The sequence below is a fragment of the Andrographis paniculata genome, unplaced genomic scaffold, assembly GCF_009805555.1.
Source record: "Andrographis paniculata isolate CXL003 unplaced genomic scaffold, ASM980555v1 Contig72END, whole genome shotgun sequence".
Lineage (NCBI taxonomy): Eukaryota > Viridiplantae > Streptophyta > Magnoliopsida > Lamiales > Acanthaceae > Andrographis > Andrographis paniculata.
The window spans coordinates 280,957-298,765 of record NW_026137609.1 but is presented as its reverse complement, the minus strand read 5'-3'; the positions used below and the strand labels follow the sequence as shown (position 1 = coordinate 298,765).

The window sequence follows — 17,809 nt, the reverse complement described above, 5'->3', positions numbered from 1 at the left end:
GATTAATTCTTCCAAATTTCCAATTCATTTTTACGGTAGAACGCTATTTTGGGCTAGGCGGAACTAGGGGGACACAATACCAAGTCTTCTTCTCCCCCTTGTCACACAGAGTAAGGATCGTGGGATTTAACCGATTTCGTCGGTGAGTGAAGCAGAGGATTGCTGCGAAGGAGTCTAGGGACATACGTTGATAGGGGATGGGGTTTTTCGATGGTTGAGCGTAAAGAGGTAAGAAAAATTAAACTATATTTTAATTTGGAATTTAAGTGGTTGGTCGATTTCGTAAATTTATTTGTATAGATTTGTGATAAGACCATCATATATACCAATCCAACGCAACCTTCATTCCTCGCTAAGGATTTCATATAGGAGCCAAGAAGAATATGGATAGTTGTGCACGGCCGTGGTCTGTTTTTTTCTGTTTCAATTTCTAAGAAAAACAATTACTTTATAAAAGACGAGCACGGCCATGCATGATTGATTATATTATGTTGGTTTTGGTGTTATGTGAAGCACACAACAAACAAAGGCAGTGCACATTTATCTGCATTTTTTTTGTTTACTTTTTTAGGATCAATTGGAAGCTGACTATTGACTCATGTATGGTTGTACACACGCTTGTTCTTCATCATGTAATTGTAGACAAGACTTAAAAGTAAATTCGAAATTCTGTTTTCTTTAGTTACGGATGAAAAAAATAATAATAAAATAGAAAAAAAATTCACTATTTATATATTCCATTACTTTTATATTTAATATAAATTATTTTTAATTAAATAAAAAAATCTCACCAGAATCTATCACCTATCAAATTACTATCTAATAAAATTCTTCAAACCTCAAAAAATTCCATTACACTAAAAAAAACACCGAAATTTTAAATCCAAATTAAACTCAAACTCAATCTTTTTACACCTTGTAGATCTATAGATACATATGTGTATATGTATTTACACTATGTGAGCCTACAATATACTAAGCTGTAGATCTGCTCTCATTTTGTCATTTTTATTTTTGACATTATTTTTAGTTTGATATCACGACAAAATAAATATTTCATTGTATTAATACATTTTTTATCAAAATTTTTATTATTTTAAAATATATTTACACGATTTTATAAGTAATTAAAATATTAATTTATGGACCAAAGGAATATTATATATCTATAAAATTGTAATTTATTTTAATCAATATACAGAATCAAATAAAAAGTTTAACAAAACTATCAAGTCCCGTTCGAGTAGGAAGGAGGAGTATTATATTATACAAAAATACACAAACCCTACACCCACAACTCAATCCACGCGAGTGTGGGAGGGTGACGATGGCGGAGCCCGGCGAAATATTGCCGGAGCGGAACGTAGACATGGCGGCGCTGTACGGCATGTTGCGGCAGGGCAAGGCTTCGGTGGAGGAAGTTGTGGCAAAGATGTTGGGTATTAAGAAAGGAATTGAACCTAAATCACAGCTGCGGGAACTTGTCGCTCAAATTCTCTTCAATTTTGTCTCTCTACGTCAGGTTTAGTTGGTTTGTGGATGCGCTTGTCTTATGCATTTCAATTATTCTGTTGATTTTCTTTTTCTTTTTCTTTTTTAATTTCTTTGCTCTTTGAGTCCCGAAATTTGGAGTTTAGGGTTTGCTATGATTTTGAAACTTATGGTTAATTGTATCTCATTCTGGTTAGAATTGATTTTATTGAAAGGGTTATGATTTCGCATATGGAATTGAAGGGAGATTTGGATTGAAAATTAGAGTTCAAACGGCACCTATTCGAATGTGAAATGGCGATAGATGTTGATATCCACGTTTAACTAAGTGCTAAAGTTTCGATTTCGAATTGTGCTATCTTTAGCTCAATGTTGAAAGTAGCTCATTGGGCAAGATCAGTGAATGTAAGTTATTTTGTAAGCTTGCATTTCTTGGTTGACAGGCTTATTCTCGGGATGGTTTTGAAACAGGCAAATAGGTCCATCTTGCTTGAAGAAGATCGGGTTAAAGCTGATACGGAACGTGCCAAAGCGCCCGTGGACCTGACAACATTGCAACTCCACAACTTAATGTATGAGAAAAATCACTATGTCAAAGCAATAAAAGCTTGTAAAGACTTCAAGACAAAGTACCCTGATATCAAACTTGTACCCGAGGAGGAATTCGTAAATGATGCACCAGACGAGATTAAAAGCCCCTCATTTTCAGCTGATGAAGCCCATGATTTGATGCTTAAAAGGCTCAACTATGAGCTTTTCCAGGTTATTTATTTATTTAGTGCTGCTGATTTGCTGAGTTTTCTTTAACAGTGCTAGTTTATTGACATTACCCTACTCATGATTTTCTGTCTGAACGAGTTTTACTATTGATCGTGTTTACAAATCAATTTTATTGTAAGTTCTCTCATTATGAGATGTTGCTCCTACCAAAAGTTTGAAATCATTCTTGTCTACAACATTTTTGGCTTTGGATACAAAGTAAAGAATAATGCTGTTACATCTTTGATTTTAAAGCATTTGCCTTATGCCATTTGTTGGTGTTATTGTCCTAAATTCAGAATACAAAATTGATAACTAGTAACGTCTGGTCATTGGATGGGTAACTCATCTAACTTTTTATGTTTACTTACGACTAAATGATGTGAATGTGAATTTCCTTACATTGTTGAAATGCCATTTCTGTTATACATTTATCTATCAACTCTCTCTCAATCTGTACTAAGAGTGATTTTTTTTATCCATGAATGCTCCATGTTAAGGCACTGATATATTCCTCTTCTTGCAGCGCAAAGAACTTTGCAAGCTTCGTGAGAAATTGGAACTTGAAAAGAAAGCTCTGCAGGAAACAATTGCTAACAGGAAGCAATTTTTATCAAGTCTTCCTTCACACCTCAAAGCACTCAAGAAAGCATCGTTGCCTGTGCAGCATCAGTTAGGAGTTCTTCACACAAAGAAGCTTAAACAACACCAATTGGCAGAGCTACTTCCACCCCCTCTATATGTAATCTACACTCAGTTACTTGCACAAAAGGAGGCGTTTGAAGACAAAATTGAGCTAGAGATCATTGGAAGCATAAAGGATGCCCAGGCGTTTGCTCGTCAACTAGCTAACAAGGACTCTGGTAACCAAGCTTATTGATGATTCCTAATTTTAATGAGATACAAAATATTTCCTTACACTATGATATGTTCAGGGTTAGAATCCATATTGGGCAAATAAAAGTGGTTGCTTATTTGGTTGCCTCTGTATATTTATCCATATCTTTCTATGTTTTATATTATCTCTTAATTTTTAGGTATGTTAACAGACATGGAGAACTCCAAGTTAGAGGAAGATGCCCCTGATGAAGAAGATGATGGTCAAAGGAGGAGGAAGCGGCCCAAGAAGGTTCCGAGCAAGGAGAATCTTGACCAGTCTGGATTATATCAAAGTCATCCACTTAAAGTGATTCTCCAAATAAATCACGACGATGCTTCAGACTCAAATTCAGCCAAACTCATCACCTTGAAGTTCGAGTTTTTAATAAAAGTGAATGCTGTGTGTGTAGGAGTGGAGGATTCTGAAGAAGATCCTCCTAATAGTGTCTTGTGCAACTTATTTCCTGATGACACAGGCCTTGAACTCCCACAGCAGGTTTGTTTTGTGATTGTGTTTTAAATTGACCTGATTCGTTTCCATTGATAATTCAAGGATTTAATCCAAGGTTTTGCAATTTTTCAGTCGGCCAAGCTCTCTGTTGGAAATTCTGTTTCATATGATAAAATGAGAACTTCACGGCCATACAGATGGGCCCAACATTTGGCGGGCATTGATTTTTTACCAGAGTTGTCGCCTTTGGTTTTAGATCCTGAAGAATTGAACTATGGAGTGAGTAAGCGAGTATCTGGTTTAGCTGATCTATCCTCATATCGGCAGCAAAACAGGGTTCAGACAGTTTTGCAGAGGATTCGTAATCGGAAAAAGGCTCAGCTAGCTCTCGGGTGAGTCACTCCCTAATTTAGATTGCTCTGAATGGTCATCAAAACACATGGCCAATGTTAGTGGGTAATATGAAACTTAAACTCACTTAACTTTACTTTCGTGCAAAATTGAAACCTGTCTTATTTTCATTTCATTCGACCCACTTTATTTATTCTAAAATGTCTTGAATGTGCATGGAAATTGCTAATAACCATGGCCTAATTATGTTTTACAACATGAACATCTTTCAGAGAATTGCTCGACTGTCTTAGGAGGCTTAAATGGCCAAATTTGACCTTCGAGGATGTTCCATGGACCTCATATGCACCACGATGTAACTTGCACGGTTGGTTGTTAACGACTGCTGCATCTACGCCATCTGCTGAGAGAGATCAATTTCAAGGTCCTGCTAGTGTCAATACACACAGAAAAATCGACATGTCCAAAGAAGAGAAAGAGATTGCAACAGAAGATGGGGAACTCCTATCTTTAGCTCCAGCTACTGCTGTTGTTAACGATGTTAATCTTAACCCTTCAAAAGGATCCAACCTCGAGACTTCTGGAAGTCTGAGTTTAATGTCAAAGAGTATTGTATCTCCCATCACCAAGGGGAAATTGCCAAGCTTTAAAAAGATTGAGGATAATGTCGAACTGTTGCTGGAGTCTGATAGTGAACTCGACGAGCCAATCCAAGTGGAGGAGGCACTATTTGGTGATCCGGCTCCGGTTGAGAATTCTTGGGCCGACTTCGGTGTTCAGGAATACAGCCTTGTTCTAATCCGGAAGTTGGATAGTGATCATAACAGGAATGTGAAATTAGAAGCCAAGGTTTAAGCCTAGATTTACTTATGTATTTATGCTGTGGCCTTACTTTATCGATTTGTTTACAGATTTTGTTCGATTGATCAGGTGAAGATAAGCGTGGAATATCCTCTTAGGCCTCCTTGTTTTGAGCTGACTCTACAGAGTTGTTTACAAGGTGGGAACTATTCTGATTCGATTGGTGTCGAATTCTTCAATGAGCTTCGGGCAATGGAGGCTGAGGTAAGGATATATGAGCTTCAGTATAATGTTAAATGTTATTAGGCATGATGTAATGTAGGACAACATTGATTGCAGGTGAATGTCCACCTTGTAAGGATGATTCCTGAGAACCAACAAAACTTTGTGCTAGGCCATCAAGTGATGTGCCTTGCTATGTTGTTCGACCTGTTCATGGGCAACGGAGAAGTTTCGTCAGAGGAGAGGTGCGCGGTGATTGAAGTTGGTTTGTGCAAGCCGGTATGTGGGGGATTTGTGACTCGGTCGTTTAGAGGTCGGGACAGGAGGAAAATGATTTCTTGGAAAGACAAAGTATGTACTTCTGGCTATCCTTGCTGAAATATATAACTTGAATGCTTCTCTCCCTCCCTCCATTCTGTCTGTTTTGGCTGCACTAGGCTTTGAATTGAGTATCCCATTTTCATGCTCGATTTTACTTGTTTTCTGCTTGCTTGTTAGTGATGCTATTATCTCCATAAGATAGGTTTTTGTTAGTGAACTTTGTTCGATTCGGCTCGAGTTGTAAATGAGTCAAGCCGAAGCTGCAATCATTAACAATAGAATACAAACACTTAAAATACGAATACAAACAATTTTGCTGGACTCAACTTGTTAATAGCTTAATTCATCGAACCATTTCTGCAATATCCAAAGACCCCGTCTAAGCATAAGTGGAACATCAAAGCTCATGGCAGCTCTATATGACATTTAAATATCTGTGTTTCCACACAATTTAATTCTCAACAAGCATACATACTTCGTATAAACTATTGCTTCTTCTTTGACTTCTTCACCGGTGGTTTCTGAGCAATTTCATCGTCGTCTTCTGAAGACACTTCTTCTTCCGGCTCATCCGGAACATCGTTTGGAATATTATGTTGTGTAATGAAGGCCTTCAGAATGCTCATGCTCTGCTCCTTAACTGAGCTCAATTGCTCGGAGATAAGGCCCTTGTTTGCCTGAGCTGCATATGCCTCCGATCCAAGCTGTATGGTGACATTAACCCTTGTTTTTGGAGAATCAGTATCCATCATGCAACTCTAGCAGCTCCGACGACTCCTTGCTGGACAGAGCATATATTTATGTATGATGTATACAAATGTGGTTATGAAGACACTTCACAATATAACAGTAAAATCCTCTACAATCCATATATATATATGTGGGAATACATATATGTGTGTACTGCGTACGGTGCAGAATACCGTATTATTGTTTACTGTTAACATGGCTTTTATACTCTGTGATATAATCATAGCTTATTTTAAGGCCAATTACATAGCTACTGAGATGTTTGAGAGGTTACTAGAAGCTCTCTTCTATACATTTTGTTAACTTTTACCAGTAAACTATACCTTCAACATTATGATTGTCGTATACAAATATGGTGACTCCCCTAAATAAAAGAATAAAAAACGTTGAGTACTGTCCACACAGAAAGCAGCAATATTAAGGCACTAAGGATAGCAAAAATGTCACTAAAACTCTTTCACATCCACCAATCACCAACTACCAAAAAGTTTAAAAACTAGGACGAATGCCTCGACAATGGCACGCCAACAAACACATCGCTACAACGTGGTGTGAATTCGAATAAACTTGGACTCTGATTTTTCAGTGACAACAATGGATCAAATGATATGGACAATAGATAAAAAGAAAACAGGTCTGCATCTAACATCAAACTAGCTCCATGAGTAAAAACACACGCACAAACAAAACCAAAGCAACCTTCAATTCTCTCATACCACACCGCAGTGCAACGATAGAACAAATCAACAAGGGGACCTAACCGGCGTAATTCTTCATACACCATAAATTCATGAAAAGGCGATAATAACTAAGGGAAGCTATATAAACCGCAGCAGCAAATCAATTATCTCGACTTTATCGCACTCATCGTATCACATATAAACACAAGCAGCAGACGCCAGGCCAGGAGGAGTTGAAGAACGAAAAGGAAATTACCTTCTCAAGTCACTCCGTCGCCGTCGGAAATGAATCTCCCTCCCTCCCCCTGACGGATGAACTTCAGCTGCAAGCCTGCAACTAAACTAGGGCTTTCCTCATTAGACATTTAAACTTCAAAGATATCATTAAAAGCAATTGGGCCGTTTTAGTAATAGGCCTGGCCCAATTTATTACTAGGCCCACAGTATATTGGGCATATACCCATTTAGCCCAAAAGGGACCAAAGAAAAAACATTAATTAATACAACAGTCAGCCAGTCACTGATACAGACGATTGAACTGAACCCTGCCAACGGACAAAACAGAAATACCTAATTTAAACATCCATGAATTCTACCTACGATCTTAAGATACTATTAGGTCTACTACAGCACAAGACTTCGTTATTTACAGTCAGTCCTAAAGCTGCATTTCAGTAAAGGTTACTACCATGGCCCTGTCTGTGTTCTCCTCAAGCATCTTCTCTTATTCCCATTTTGCTGGTTCATCGTCTCCAAAGCCTGCCAAGCCAAAGTTCATCACAAGATCACTTTTTTTCTTTTTAATCATGAGATTTATCATATGCAGTTGAAGATATGTACATTTGTTTCGAGCTACACTACACATACCTGATTTTTTTGCATTTCCATAATTTCAGCCTGCAGAAAGTTCAGCAGAGAAGGTTAAATTTAGGAATGTAGAAAGACAAGAACCAAGAGAATTAAGATACAACAGATCATCCACCTGTTTCTTCATCAACATCTCGTTTTCCTCCTTCAGCTTTGCAACCTCGGCTTCGAGCTCCATCGTGTATGCCTGTGAAGAAGATGATGAAACAAGAGTAATGAATTCAAAGGAATAAAAAGCGTTCTGTTTTTAACAGTTTTACCTGCTTACGCGCGCGAGATCTTGCAGCCGATTCTCTGTTCTTGATCATCCTCCTTTGCCTTCTCTCGACAACTTTCTCCAAAGCTGCACTTCTCCTGCCCCGTGCACCACCACCATTAAACGCAAACGGGACCGGTGAGACTGAAGACATATCGCCATTGCTCGTAAGCCCATCCGACGAAGCTGCTGGAGATCCCGTTGTAGCATGAACGCCGTTAACACCTAAACCAACCGTCCCTCCAACAGCAGCGCTCGCATTTTGTACCATCGGTTTCTTTATTGCAGGATCGGAAACCCTGACAGTGCTGCACCGAATCCCCGGACTCCCCAACTGGCCACTGCTCGGAATCTCCATGGGAGGGGCTCCAAAAGCCAATGTCGATTGTTTAGGAAGGATTTGTGGCTGCGCCGGCTGGACCAACTGCGGCTGCCTCGAAGATCTTGCCCCATTTACGTTTAATGGTAAAGTAGCAGACTGTTTAGCTCTCTGATCACTTCTTTCGGCAATCGTCCCACCCATCATTAACCCTGCAGATGCTCCGGCCGGGTGCTGCTGATATCCGGTGAATCCCAACCACGTACCATTCGCATCACACGAAAAATCACTGTTAAAACAATCGTTGTTCAGCTTAGCAGGCATTTGAGTATCTTCTCTAACCACACCAGCTCTTGCAAGAAACTCCTCGAGGGTGATCTCCCCCAGCGTCTTCTGCTTCTGAGGCATGCTCATCCCGGCAATGGTGCTACTCATATCCTTTCCTGCATCAAATTCCTTCGACATATCGTTCCAAACTTCGTCAACTGTCTTCTGACTTAGCGTCCGAGGAAGAGTTAGCGAGCCCTGCCTCTGCAAATTCCCCATCCCCTCGTGGCTACAGCTAGTCGACCCAACATTTTGATTTTCCTCGGCACTCCATATGTTTTTTAGCAACTCATCCATGTTCATTGACCCCAAATCCTTCCCAATCCCCCCTCCTACAGTGCTTTGGAACTCATCAAAAGTCAGTGAATAGATCGAGGACTGCCGTGCCAATGGGAAATTACCCGGCGGCCTTCCGTTGCCGCCCATCTCCGCCGGCAGGTCAGCTCCGAAGTTCTTGAAATTTAAATTACTCCCCATATTCTCCCAACTAGATAAACAACCACAAGCTTAGCAAATCCCAACGCACTTTGGCTCTATACATAACACAATCACCACATAAATCGAATCAATAGAGCATCAAACTTTCTCAGGGTCACTTTCCCCAAATGAAATATAGCATTAAAACTGCATCTAATTCTCTAAACCATAAGCCCTAAAACAACATCAAGCTCCCAGTTCAGCTGTCTATCGAGATTCAATCGCTTTTTAGCACATTCACGGAAATGTATCAGCACAAAAACTACACAAAAGGAATACTACAACTGTCAGTTTACCCACAGAAACCATGTGAACGCCACAAACAAACAGTTCCCCAATAATCCAACTGAAATTCTAACTAAATTGAAGAAAAGTAAAACCTAGAACCAGAAATCAGAAAGCGACTCCAAAGTACTACACTCTGAATCTCATCACACCCCGGGAGGTGAAGGAATCGCCAATCATCTCAAACAACTAACGAAATAATAAGGTTCCAGTATCATCATTACTCACTCCTCCTAAAATTCGATGTTTGCAGGGAACTATTACATTAGCCGATCACTAAAGTTGAAACCGAGAAATCAACAAAATAGGTAATATCACCTGATCTCTTTCGCCTTTGGGTGTTTCGGCTGTGCCTTCTACTGTGATCTCGCCATGTGTTTGGCTATGGACGGTTCGAGCGGAACGTGGAACAACGCGGCCTCAACTATATATATATTGTAAGAACATAATGGAGGTGGGTCCAGTTGGGTGAGGCATGGATCAATAATTACGAATTAGGAGGGTGGGTGGTGTGACATTCGGCCAATACTGCCACGCAAAGTGGCTTCATCCTAACCGTACACATATAAAAATAATCAACGGTCAGATGGCTGTTGAGATTCGAGAATGATCTTGTCCTTTCTTGATGACGCGGAAGCGCGTGTGGCGCGTGCGCCGTAATCAAACTTGGTGTATGAAATTTGGACGTTGTGTGTTTCTTTTGTCTAAGTTCGGCCGAACTTACTATACAAAGACTGTAGTGGGTGTGAGAGGCGCGAAACCATGCCTACTAATCCGACAATCTCTGCGCCCTATCCTGTAGGCCTGAACACACCCTTCAATTAGCGATTTTTTTTTTGTTTAAAATAAAAATTGAATTTATGACACACAGCCAACCCCAATACAAATCCGTTCACGAGACAAAGCATACCCACAAGCCTTTTGAATAGGTTTCGTGCGACGGCGACGGAATGATTCCCGCAACATGCTCGACGATGGCGGAAGGGCGGACGCCCAAACTGTAATGACGGCTGAAGGTCCAGTAGTACACGGGAGAAGAAGAGGAGGAAGAAGAAGAAAATGAAAAAGGGGAGGTGCGGCGGCGGCTGTAGGAGAAATTTTTTGGGTTAAATCGGTGGTTTTTGTCTTATTTTTTTAATATATTTATAATTAAAAATAATAATATTATTAATAATAAATTAATGGTATATTTTTTTGAGATTGAATTTTAAATTCATTATTCATTTTAATTTTTTTTTTTTAAAATATCAAATTAAACACTTATTTTTCATTTTTCTTTATTATATTAAAAATCAATTTTATATAAAACAGTTACACGTTGTACCGCTGTTCAAATTCAATATTTTTCCTATTCAAATTCCAATTCAAAATCCAAATCCCAAACAAATACACCCTAAATTTATTTAATTTAATATAATTAATAACTCTCAAATCAATAGGCATCCAAACTTCTCATACCTAAACCAAACCTCTAACTCTAAAGAAACACAGACAATCAAACTTAACCAAAAATTCAAAATCAATCCAAACTCAAAACAAATTTCTCTCAAAAGTTTATAATAAAAAGGGCAAAATAGTAATATAGGCATAAATTTTACATGAAACTCTTTAAAATTCAAATTTTGTATTGTTTTTATCAGTGTTATCTATCTTGTCATAAAATGCTAATTATTTTTATTTAATGTGTTATTCCCTTTGGTAAAATGTCCACGAGAATTACTTGATAATATATTTTATACTCCTATATTTGTAATGAATTACTAATTGCTTTATTTTAATTTGTTAACTAGTCAAATCAGCCCCGTGCACTCTAATCACCATCTAGGCAACAATGATGCATTTAATCAGTAAAGATCTCAATAGATACAAATTCAATCACCAACATATATATATATATAAAATCAGATCACACAAAGTAGAATATACAAATGCAGGATGTAAAGCACCATTGGCAAAAATATTTACCTAGGATCATTGCGTTTGTATCTTCTAAAATGTCTGAGAATGAAGGTGTCTGCAAACAGGGGGTACTTCTTTCTTATCAAACCTTTGATGCATTTCCTATACGAAAAATCGACCAATTCCCCGTCTTTACGAGCTATGAATAAGCATCTCGACCTCTCGAATTCAGGATGGTATCCAATCTGTCTAGCATGCATGAAAAACATGTACCTATAAGCCAATGGATCGACTAAAATATTGCCGTTGATTAGAGGAAAATAGAGAATGTAAAATAGTACAATACATAATATAAAGCTACATTAATCCAAAAGAATTTAATGTGTGCGCCTTCTTGCTAATTTCCTCCGAACCCTTAAAAACTTTAGGGGAAATTTGCGACTCTAAATTTAGATTATCTTGCAAGAGAACGCGATATAGATCTTTACGACAAAAAAGTATTCATCCTATGTCGATGAACAAGCCAAAGGAAAATGAGTCACGATGAAACTAGAACAAACTGCAGCCATTATTTACCTAAGTTGATCTTTCCAAACCCCGGAAAACATCCTGGTTTTGTTAATAAAAAGCTGTATTTATCGATTGGAAAACTTCTGATCGATATATTGTACCAAAACATTTGGGAAAGATAAAGCAATGACTCAACATTCCTCCATCAAAAGATGTATACAGGCCATCGAAGGTGGGAGGATGAGAAGATCATACCGTGATGTAATCAACTCCACATCCTATCTTCTTCTCACATTCGGGATGATATGGAAGCAACCTCTCCAGGATAATCTTCTCATGCTCGGGACTCAATTTATCGCCACTTTGGTATCTGCAAAACAATGTCATTAACAGAGGATTGGTTAAAGAGGGGCATGAGCTTGGCTTAAGCTTAAACTTCAAATTCTGTTGCAGACCTAAATTTGCAGAAACAATCGCAGAAATTGATAGTGAACTGGAGATATTTAGGGTTTAACTCAAACTTCAATCAGCATATCGGTAATGGAAGATGGAATTGAGGAGCTTACTTTCCAGAGTGAAGAACCATTTTAACGAAACCCACAACGGGGACAGTCTCCTCCATAATCTGATCCTCCCAATCGATCCACGTATCTCCAGAATTACAATCCTGCTCCGATCTCTCACCATCGTCCGCCGCCGGAGACGGCGCCTCCGGCCGCCTCGACAAATTCTCCGGACTGCTCTGAATCGAGCCGCTGCTGTCCGACGACGACCTTGTCTTCACAGCACGCAATCGGGCTTTGGACCATGGAACGGTTAAAGAAAAGGGGCACAAAATTAGGTTATTCTGGGTAGGGTCCTTGCGGAGGCGCCGCCCAACATCTGGCAAATTAGAAGCACATACTGACGCCATTCGATTTCACAAAATTAGGTCTAATTCTGTGTTTCCCCTCTTCGCTGCGACTGACATTGACGAACAGAAAGAAGATAACGGATCAACGGATACGGGTTCGGATCCAGCCCGACCCGGAAACCCAATTGCGCCGGTGCCTGAAAGTCCTTCCCTCACCGACCGCACATGAACGACAGTGCTGTTCTGTTCTGATCTGTCGATTCCGAATTGGATTTGATTCGATTCCTATGAAATTATGTCCAAGCACGGACAATTCCCGTTTCGAATAACGAATATTCTTAGATTCGAAGCTGCATCTGGTCGGGTAGTTGGATATAGGTTTGGAGACCTTTAGGATATTTGCAAATACTTACGTATTAGATATCCGAACCAAATCCAACAAATATCTAAAATTGTGAACTATATAAAATTGAAATCGAACCTAATTGAACAAATATAAAATATATGATATTTGTATTCGAACCAAATTTACTCGATTAATCGAAAATTCGATTCGATTCAATTCAGTTTAGTTCAACTATCCGAGGTTGTGTTCGATTTTTTTGCGGACCTAGTTGGATCGTCCAGGGCAGAAGATATTTTGTGAATTCACTGTGGAGGTCTCTTGATATTTCATGGGAGCAAAAATATCTGGCCAGTTGACTTGGTGGCTTACCTTACCCACAAGCTGAGCTGTCGACACGTGTAAAGGCGGCGACATCTGGCAAACCCTTTTGCTCTTTTTCTCTACCATCAACAACCTCATTCTCTCAACCCACCCCCAAGGCCCCAACATTCGTCAAATAGCAATTGAATTTCGAGGCTTAGGTTTTCACGTCCGCTCAAATCCATGGAAAATTCGGGGGATTCAAATGCGGGAGAGACAAGAAACTGTTATGAACAGGAGGAATCTTCGACTTGGGCGGTAGATTTGATTTCTCTTGAGCTCTTTCGACTTTTTTTTTTTTGATTGAAATTGCAGGTTTAGAGTAATTAGGTTTTTGGTATTTTTAGTCGAATTTGATGTTGGAATTAGGATGCGATTCATGGTTGGGAGAATATATTGAAGAAATTGGCGGCTTGCTCTGGTTTTTGACCTAGAAAATATGAGTTTTTAGTACTCAATTCGATCCGTAACAGAATGTCATCTCGTATCTTGTATATCTTAATGCTGTGTTTCTGTAAGCCTTCACGTTCTTCTTTCTGTACGTTTGTCTGTAATACAAATATGCATTAGCTAAATTTATGTCGCTTTGAAAGTGTGCCTACTGTCTGTCTGTTGATCCACTTCATAGCTTCTGTTCTGATTTGAGAAATGTCGATTTGGTGCTATCAGGAGGCGGAGAAGAAGCCGGCGGAGTGGACAGATGAGAAGCATAGTTTGTATCTGAAATCCATGGAAGCTGCATTCGTTAACCATTTGTACAAATTGCTAGCGCAGCAATCGCATAAAAACTTCCCACTAGGTTCTAAACCGTCCCGGCACAAGCCCACTGGCACCTCTGCCCCTTCCGGCCAGGTTCGATCTGCAAACAAAGAACACTGTTTGTATTGTTGGCCTATAGATGCATTTTTGCTAATCCTCATTTTGCCTATGTAGTATAAGGTTTTTCGATATGGCTGTTGGTCTAAACTCGACTTCATGAGAGAAGAGCCAGAAGTTAACCAAGTGAAGGGATCCGGGGTTCTTACAGCGAATCCCTGGATCCGTCATTACAAATGCTCCGAGGGAAAAGGAAATAGAAGAATTTCGTCAAAAGCTGCTTCGGAGAAGCAAAATTCTCAACACTCGGACGATGGCGACACAGGTAGCAAATGCAATGCCCATAGTGAATGAAATCTATAAATGTTATGTTACTACTAATGTTATTTGTGTCCATTTTAATCAGAGGTGACTGATCAGAACTTTCGCGACAACGATCTTGATGAAGAGAAGTCGGAGATGATGCAAGGAATCAAGAGGACAAGAACTTCCACTGATACCGTTTCCAATACAGATCAGGTGTTTATTACATCCCATGCATATTCATTACTTCAGTTATCGATCTTACAGGATCATAATTTGTTTCTTAGGTTGTCCCTTCTGAATCTATCATCGCACAAGACAGCGTAACCGGAGTCCACGGAAATGAAGATTAAGGCTACTACCTTCTTTTTGCTTTTCCCGGATTCTAACTGTAACCCTAACCTCAGCTTCAATGTAAGAGTTGCTTCTTCTTCTTCATCATTATGTGCCCTGCAAATTATGATTTTATGGAGGTTTCTTTCTTAAGGAAGAATTTACAGATGATTGGAAAACCAGAAGCTGTACAAATACAATAGAATGGTTACAAACTTGATTAGATTTTACATTACAATTCTTTGAACCCCAGAAAATTATTTAGTCCATCTTCTAAGCAAAATTACAGTACATAAAGCAACAGCCGTGTAAAAGCCAGAGCTTTTCCATGAGAGAAACCTGTAGGAGGAAGCAGAATAGAAACGAAATGTGTGAGAAAAAACAACACTACATGATTTTAAGCCGTCTTAGATGAATGTGAGCCTTTCCTTCTTGCCAGGAACATGAAGAACCGAGGAAAGATTGACCTCTTCTTTTTCTTAGGCGCCGCGGCCGTCGCTCCCGGAGGCGACTCCGTCCCTGCGTCGCTGCTCGATCTCTGATGCGAAAGTGAACCGTCGCTGTTCTTCAATTCAGCCGACTTCTCAGACCCGCTCGTGCTCTCGGCTGCGTCGGATTCGCCGCCCTTCCCTTTCTGCTCGTGCTCGGCCTTCCACTTCCGCAGCTCCTGCTCGACCGCCTGCTTCGCTTCCATGGCTTGCTCGGCTTTCTGCACTGCGACTTCTAATGCCTCCTTCCGGTTAGAGACCTCGCGGGTGACTTCGTCGAGCCTGTTTAAGCTCTTCGACTCGGACTCCTTTGCCGCCTCGACTTGGGCGAGAGCAGTAGCCACGCGCATGTTTGCCTGCTCCTCAGCTTCGTGCGCGCGCTTGCTCAGCTCGTAGTATTCTTCCAACGACAGCGTGATTCCATCCGTCGAATCTTCCTCGTTGTTCTTTTGGGAGGTTTCCTTTTCTTGCAGTGCAGTCATGGCGGCTAACGCGAGCTTCTCTGACGCCTTGGCTGCTTCGATCTCCTTCTGAACGGCGCGTAATCTGCTCTCCCGTGTGCTCGCCTCCGCCTTCGCTTGCTCGGCTTCTTCTTTGGCCTTTTGGAGCTCGTCACGCGCCTTCTCGACGAGCTCCTTGGCTTGATCAGCCTCGTTCGCCGCCTCCTGTAGCCTCGCCGGTAAATCTCCCATTCTTTCGCGTTCTTCTTTCTCCTTTGTCTGAATGTCGGCGAGTTGGGATCTTATCCGGCCGAGCTCGGCTTCGAGCGATCCGATGGTGATCGCCGCCATCCCTTCTCGCTGTTGGACGGCGGCGAGCTCCGTGTTCTCGTTGTCAAGATCGGATTTTAATGAATTCACGGCGACGTTCAAGATGTTAACCTCGTCGCGCGACTTCTCGATGCTCTGCCTCACCTCTGCGAGCTCATTCTTGGCGGCAGCAATGGCGACCTGAATATCCGCGCGCGTCTTCTTCTCCGATCCTCCTTCGACGGTGGTTTCGTCTGATTTTGACTCCATGTACGTCGACAGCTCAGATTTCAAGTCGTGCAGCATCGTCGTGGCGTTACCGAGCTTCGACTTCAACTCCTCCGTCGACTGCATCCTCTGGTTCAGCTTCACCAGGTCCTCCTCCGCCTGCCGGAGCTCCTTCTCCCAATTCAACGTCTCCTGCTCCTTCGCCATCACCGCCGCAATCCGGTGCTCCTCCGCCTCGAGATGTGCGGCGTGAGCGGATTCTAACGATTGTTTTACGGTGAGAAGCTCGATCGTTAGATCCTCGACGGACTTGTCGATTTCCTTAGCTGAAGCCACGGCTTCCTCGGATTTTCTAATTGCGGCGTCTTTTTCCGACAGGAGCAACGCGTAATCTTTACGGAGCTGTTCGAGCTCGTCCTTGACGGCCTTGAGCTCCGTCACGGCTGCGGCATTCCTTGCCTTGGCGACTTCGAGCTGCGCCTTGGCGGCGAAGCTCGCGTCGTCGGCGATCCCCTGCTCGAGCTCCTCGACGCGAAGTTTCGCTAGGTCGGAATCCTGTTTGGCTTGATGCTCCTCTGTCTGAGCTCTTTCGAGATTGAGTTTTAGTTCTTCGATCAGCCTCCTGGTGCTGTCCAGTTCTTTCATCACCTGTTTCTTGGCCTCCTCTGCAACCTCGCATTGCTGCTTGTATGATGGGATTTCGTCCTGAGCTTTGGCCAGTTCTTGCTCGATGAACTTTCGTCTCTGAGATGATCGATCGCCATTGTTGTATGTAAGAAATTGTTAAGTGAATTGATTGATTAACCTTATTGTTGTTGTTGTTGTTGTTACCTCGACGGTCTGGACGCGGTGGGCCTTCCAGTCGACGATGCCGCCGAATTTGGAGACGGCGGCCTTAACGGATTCGAAAGGGGCGGTGGTGTCGATCTGAGCTTTGTTCAGGTCGCCATTGTCGTGAGCTTTGAATCGCTGCGGCTGCGACGACTGTGTTCTGGTGAAGTGGTTTCCGGTGGCGGTGGGGACTTTGGCGACAATCTGATCGACGCTGGAGTTTCTCCGGTGGTACAGCGACGGAGTCAGCCCATCGGAGTCGTCCTCCGGCGGCGACGGCTTGGCCGTGATTTTGACGTCGTCTCCTTTAGAGTCGTCGTCGATGGCGAATTTGTTGTCGATTTCGCCGTCGACGACGGAGTAGGACGAGACGGGTTCGGATTTGGGCTCGATTCGGGAAACGTGGAGCTCCTCATTATTCATGGACGATCGATCCTCGATCGGCGGTGGCGGGGAAGACGGCGAGGTTTCAGAACCGCCGTCGTCTCTAGGGATTTTAGCAGCATGATCCTCCATTAATGATCGATCAGAGAGACAGTAGTTTTGAGAATCATCAACGTATAATAATAACTGCCTGAAAATCACATGAATTGATTAATTAATTATGAATGGATTTGAGAAAATGCATGAGGGATAAATGGAAAGTAATTGATTAATGCAGACCGTTGAAGATAGAATGGACGATGGATGAGGTAGCCATGGAAGAAAGAGTTGATAATGATGGATCGATCGAAATGGAATGTGTGTGAAGGAAGGAAGGAGGAGAGGAGAATTTGGTGATAAGAGACGACAGTTGGGAATGGATGAAGGAGATCCATTCGTGCACTTTTTGTCTCTTCTTTCTTTCAGGATGTCTG

General features: G+C 41.5%; 5 protein-coding genes across 13 annotated transcripts; 2 read left to right on the top strand and 3 right to left on the bottom strand.

Annotated features, from left to right (window-relative positions):
* Positions 1–1,236: 1,236 nt before the first annotated feature.
* Positions 1,237–5,596, top strand: LOC127265349 (THO complex subunit 5B-like). 3 transcript variants are annotated; one of them, XM_051295106.1, is made up of 8 exons: positions 1,237–1,522; positions 1,963–2,253; positions 2,777–3,113; positions 3,300–3,625; positions 3,713–3,972; positions 4,204–4,780; positions 4,862–4,996; positions 5,072–5,596. In XM_051295106.1, exons 1-8 carry the CDS (start codon positions 1,328–1,330, stop codon positions 5,330–5,332), a joined length of 2,382 nt encoding a protein of 793 aa, XP_051151063.1. In that variant the 5' UTR covers positions 1,237–1,327; the 3' UTR covers positions 5,333–5,596. The 3 variants fall into 3 exon arrangements, with proteins under 3 accessions (XP_051151063.1, XP_051151062.1, XP_051151064.1); XM_051295105.1 differs by having other exon boundaries at positions 3,288–3,625; XM_051295107.1 differs by having other exon boundaries at positions 1,412–1,531; positions 3,288–3,625.
* A 1,493-nt stretch (positions 5,597–7,089) lies between these two features.
* Positions 7,090–9,670, bottom strand: LOC127265350 (bZIP transcription factor 23-like). 3 transcript variants are annotated; one of them, XM_051295108.1, is made up of 5 exons: positions 9,555–9,670; positions 7,833–9,007; positions 7,688–7,759; positions 7,573–7,602; positions 7,090–7,464 (listed from the first exon to the last, which is right to left on the bottom strand). In XM_051295108.1, the coding sequence occupies exons 2-5, from the start codon at positions 8,949–8,951 to the stop codon at positions 7,390–7,392; spliced, it is 1,296 nt and encodes a 431-aa protein (XP_051151065.1). In that variant the 5' UTR covers positions 8,952–9,007; positions 9,555–9,670; the 3' UTR covers positions 7,090–7,389. The 3 variants fall into 3 exon arrangements, with proteins under 3 accessions (XP_051151065.1, XP_051151067.1, XP_051151066.1); XM_051295110.1 differs by having other exon boundaries at positions 7,833–8,961; positions 9,555–9,662; XM_051295109.1 differs by having other exon boundaries at positions 7,833–9,213; positions 9,555–9,637.
* A 1,405-nt stretch (positions 9,671–11,075) lies between these two features.
* Positions 11,076–12,912, bottom strand: LOC127265351 (protein DCL, chloroplastic-like). 3 transcript variants are annotated; one of them, XM_051295111.1, is made up of 3 exons: positions 12,212–12,906; positions 11,901–12,015; positions 11,076–11,380 (listed from the first exon to the last, which is right to left on the bottom strand). In XM_051295111.1, exons 1-3 carry the CDS (start codon positions 12,556–12,558, stop codon positions 11,198–11,200), a joined length of 645 nt encoding a protein of 214 aa, XP_051151068.1. In that variant the 5' UTR covers positions 12,559–12,906; the 3' UTR covers positions 11,076–11,197. The 3 variants fall into 3 exon arrangements, with proteins under 3 accessions (XP_051151068.1, XP_051151070.1, XP_051151069.1); XM_051295113.1 differs by having other exon boundaries at positions 11,236–11,384; positions 12,212–12,908; XM_051295112.1 differs by having other exon boundaries at positions 11,261–11,408; positions 12,212–12,912.
* Positions 12,913–13,297: 385 nt separating this feature from the next.
* LOC127265310 (cold-regulated protein 27-like) lies at positions 13,298–15,271 on the top strand. Of its 3 annotated transcripts, none has more exons than XR_007841937.1 (6): positions 13,298–13,462; positions 13,874–14,056; positions 14,138–14,345; positions 14,427–14,539; positions 14,611–14,737; positions 15,140–15,271. XR_007841937.1 is itself a non-coding variant. In XM_051295054.1 (5 exons), the coding sequence occupies exons 1-5, from the start codon at positions 13,388–13,390 to the stop codon at positions 14,674–14,676; spliced, it is 645 nt and encodes a 214-aa protein (XP_051151011.1). In that variant the 5' UTR covers positions 13,298–13,387; the 3' UTR covers positions 14,677–14,761. The 3 variants fall into 3 exon arrangements, 1 of the variants encoding a protein (XP_051151011.1); XR_007841936.1 differs by having other exon boundaries at positions 15,096–15,233; XM_051295054.1 differs by lacking the exon at positions 15,140–15,271 and having other exon boundaries at positions 14,611–14,761.
* On the bottom strand, positions 14,818–17,770 carry LOC127265309 (protein WEAK CHLOROPLAST MOVEMENT UNDER BLUE LIGHT 1-like). Its single transcript, XM_051295053.1, has 3 exons — positions 17,616–17,770; positions 16,953–17,526; positions 14,818–16,865 (listed from the first exon to the last, which is right to left on the bottom strand). The coding sequence occupies exons 1-3, from the start codon at positions 17,768–17,770 to the stop codon at positions 15,054–15,056; spliced, it is 2,541 nt and encodes an 846-aa protein (XP_051151010.1). The 3' UTR covers positions 14,818–15,053.
* Positions 17,771–17,809: the final 39 nt, after the last annotated feature.

Bases quoted from the DNA above. Each gene is read 5' to 3' on its own strand.
- LOC127265349 (XM_051295105.1), top strand. From the start codon at position 1,328: ATGGCGGAGCCCGGCGAAATATTGCCGGAGCGGAACGTAGACATGGCG. The intron at 3,114-3,287 runs GTAACCAAGCTT...CTTAATTTTTAG, and splicing joins ACTAGCTAACAAGGACTCTG to GTATGTTAACAGACATGGAG. The intron at 3,626-3,712 runs GTTTGTTTTGTG...GCAATTTTTCAG, and splicing joins GCCTTGAACTCCCACAGCAG to TCGGCCAAGCTCTCTGTTGG.
- LOC127265350 (XM_051295108.1), bottom strand. From the start codon at position 8,951: ATGGGGAGTAATTTAAATTTCAAGAACTTCGGAGCTGACCTGCCGGCG. The intron at 7,760-7,832 runs GTAAAACTGTTA...TCTTCTTCACAG, and splicing joins GATCTCGCGCGCGTAAGCAG to GCATACACGATGGAGCTCGA. The intron at 7,465-7,572 runs GTATGTGTAGTG...TTGGCTTGGCAG, and splicing joins TGGAAATGCAAAAAAATCAG to GCTTTGGAGACGATGAACCA.
- LOC127265351 (XM_051295111.1), bottom strand. From the start codon at position 12,558: ATGGCGTCAGTATGTGCTTCTAATTTGCCAGATGTTGGGCGGCGCCTC. The intron at 12,016-12,211 runs GTAAGCTCCTCA...ATTGTTTTGCAG, and splicing joins ATGGTTCTTCACTCTGGAAA to ATACCAAAGTGGCGATAAAT. The intron at 11,381-11,900 runs GTATGATCTTCT...CATGCTAGACAG, and splicing joins GTGGAGTTGATTACATCACG to ATTGGATACCATCCTGAATT.
- LOC127265310 (XM_051295054.1), top strand. From the start codon at position 13,388: ATGGAAAATTCGGGGGATTCAAATGCGGGAGAGACAAGAAACTGTTAT. The intron at 13,463-13,873 runs GTAGATTTGATT...TGGTGCTATCAG, and splicing joins AGGAATCTTCGACTTGGGCG to GAGGCGGAGAAGAAGCCGGC. The intron at 14,057-14,137 runs GTTCGATCTGCA...TTGCCTATGTAG, and splicing joins CCTCTGCCCCTTCCGGCCAG to TATAAGGTTTTTCGATATGG.
- LOC127265309 (XM_051295053.1), bottom strand. From the start codon at position 17,770: ATGGATCTCCTTCATCCATTCCCAACTGTCGTCTCTTATCACCAAATT. The intron at 17,527-17,615 runs GTCTGCATTAAT...TGTGATTTTCAG, and splicing joins CGTCCATTCTATCTTCAACG to GCAGTTATTATTATACGTTG. The intron at 16,866-16,952 runs GTAACAACAACA...CGATCATCTCAG, and splicing joins ACCGCGTCCAGACCGTCGAG to AGACGAAAGTTCATCGAGCA.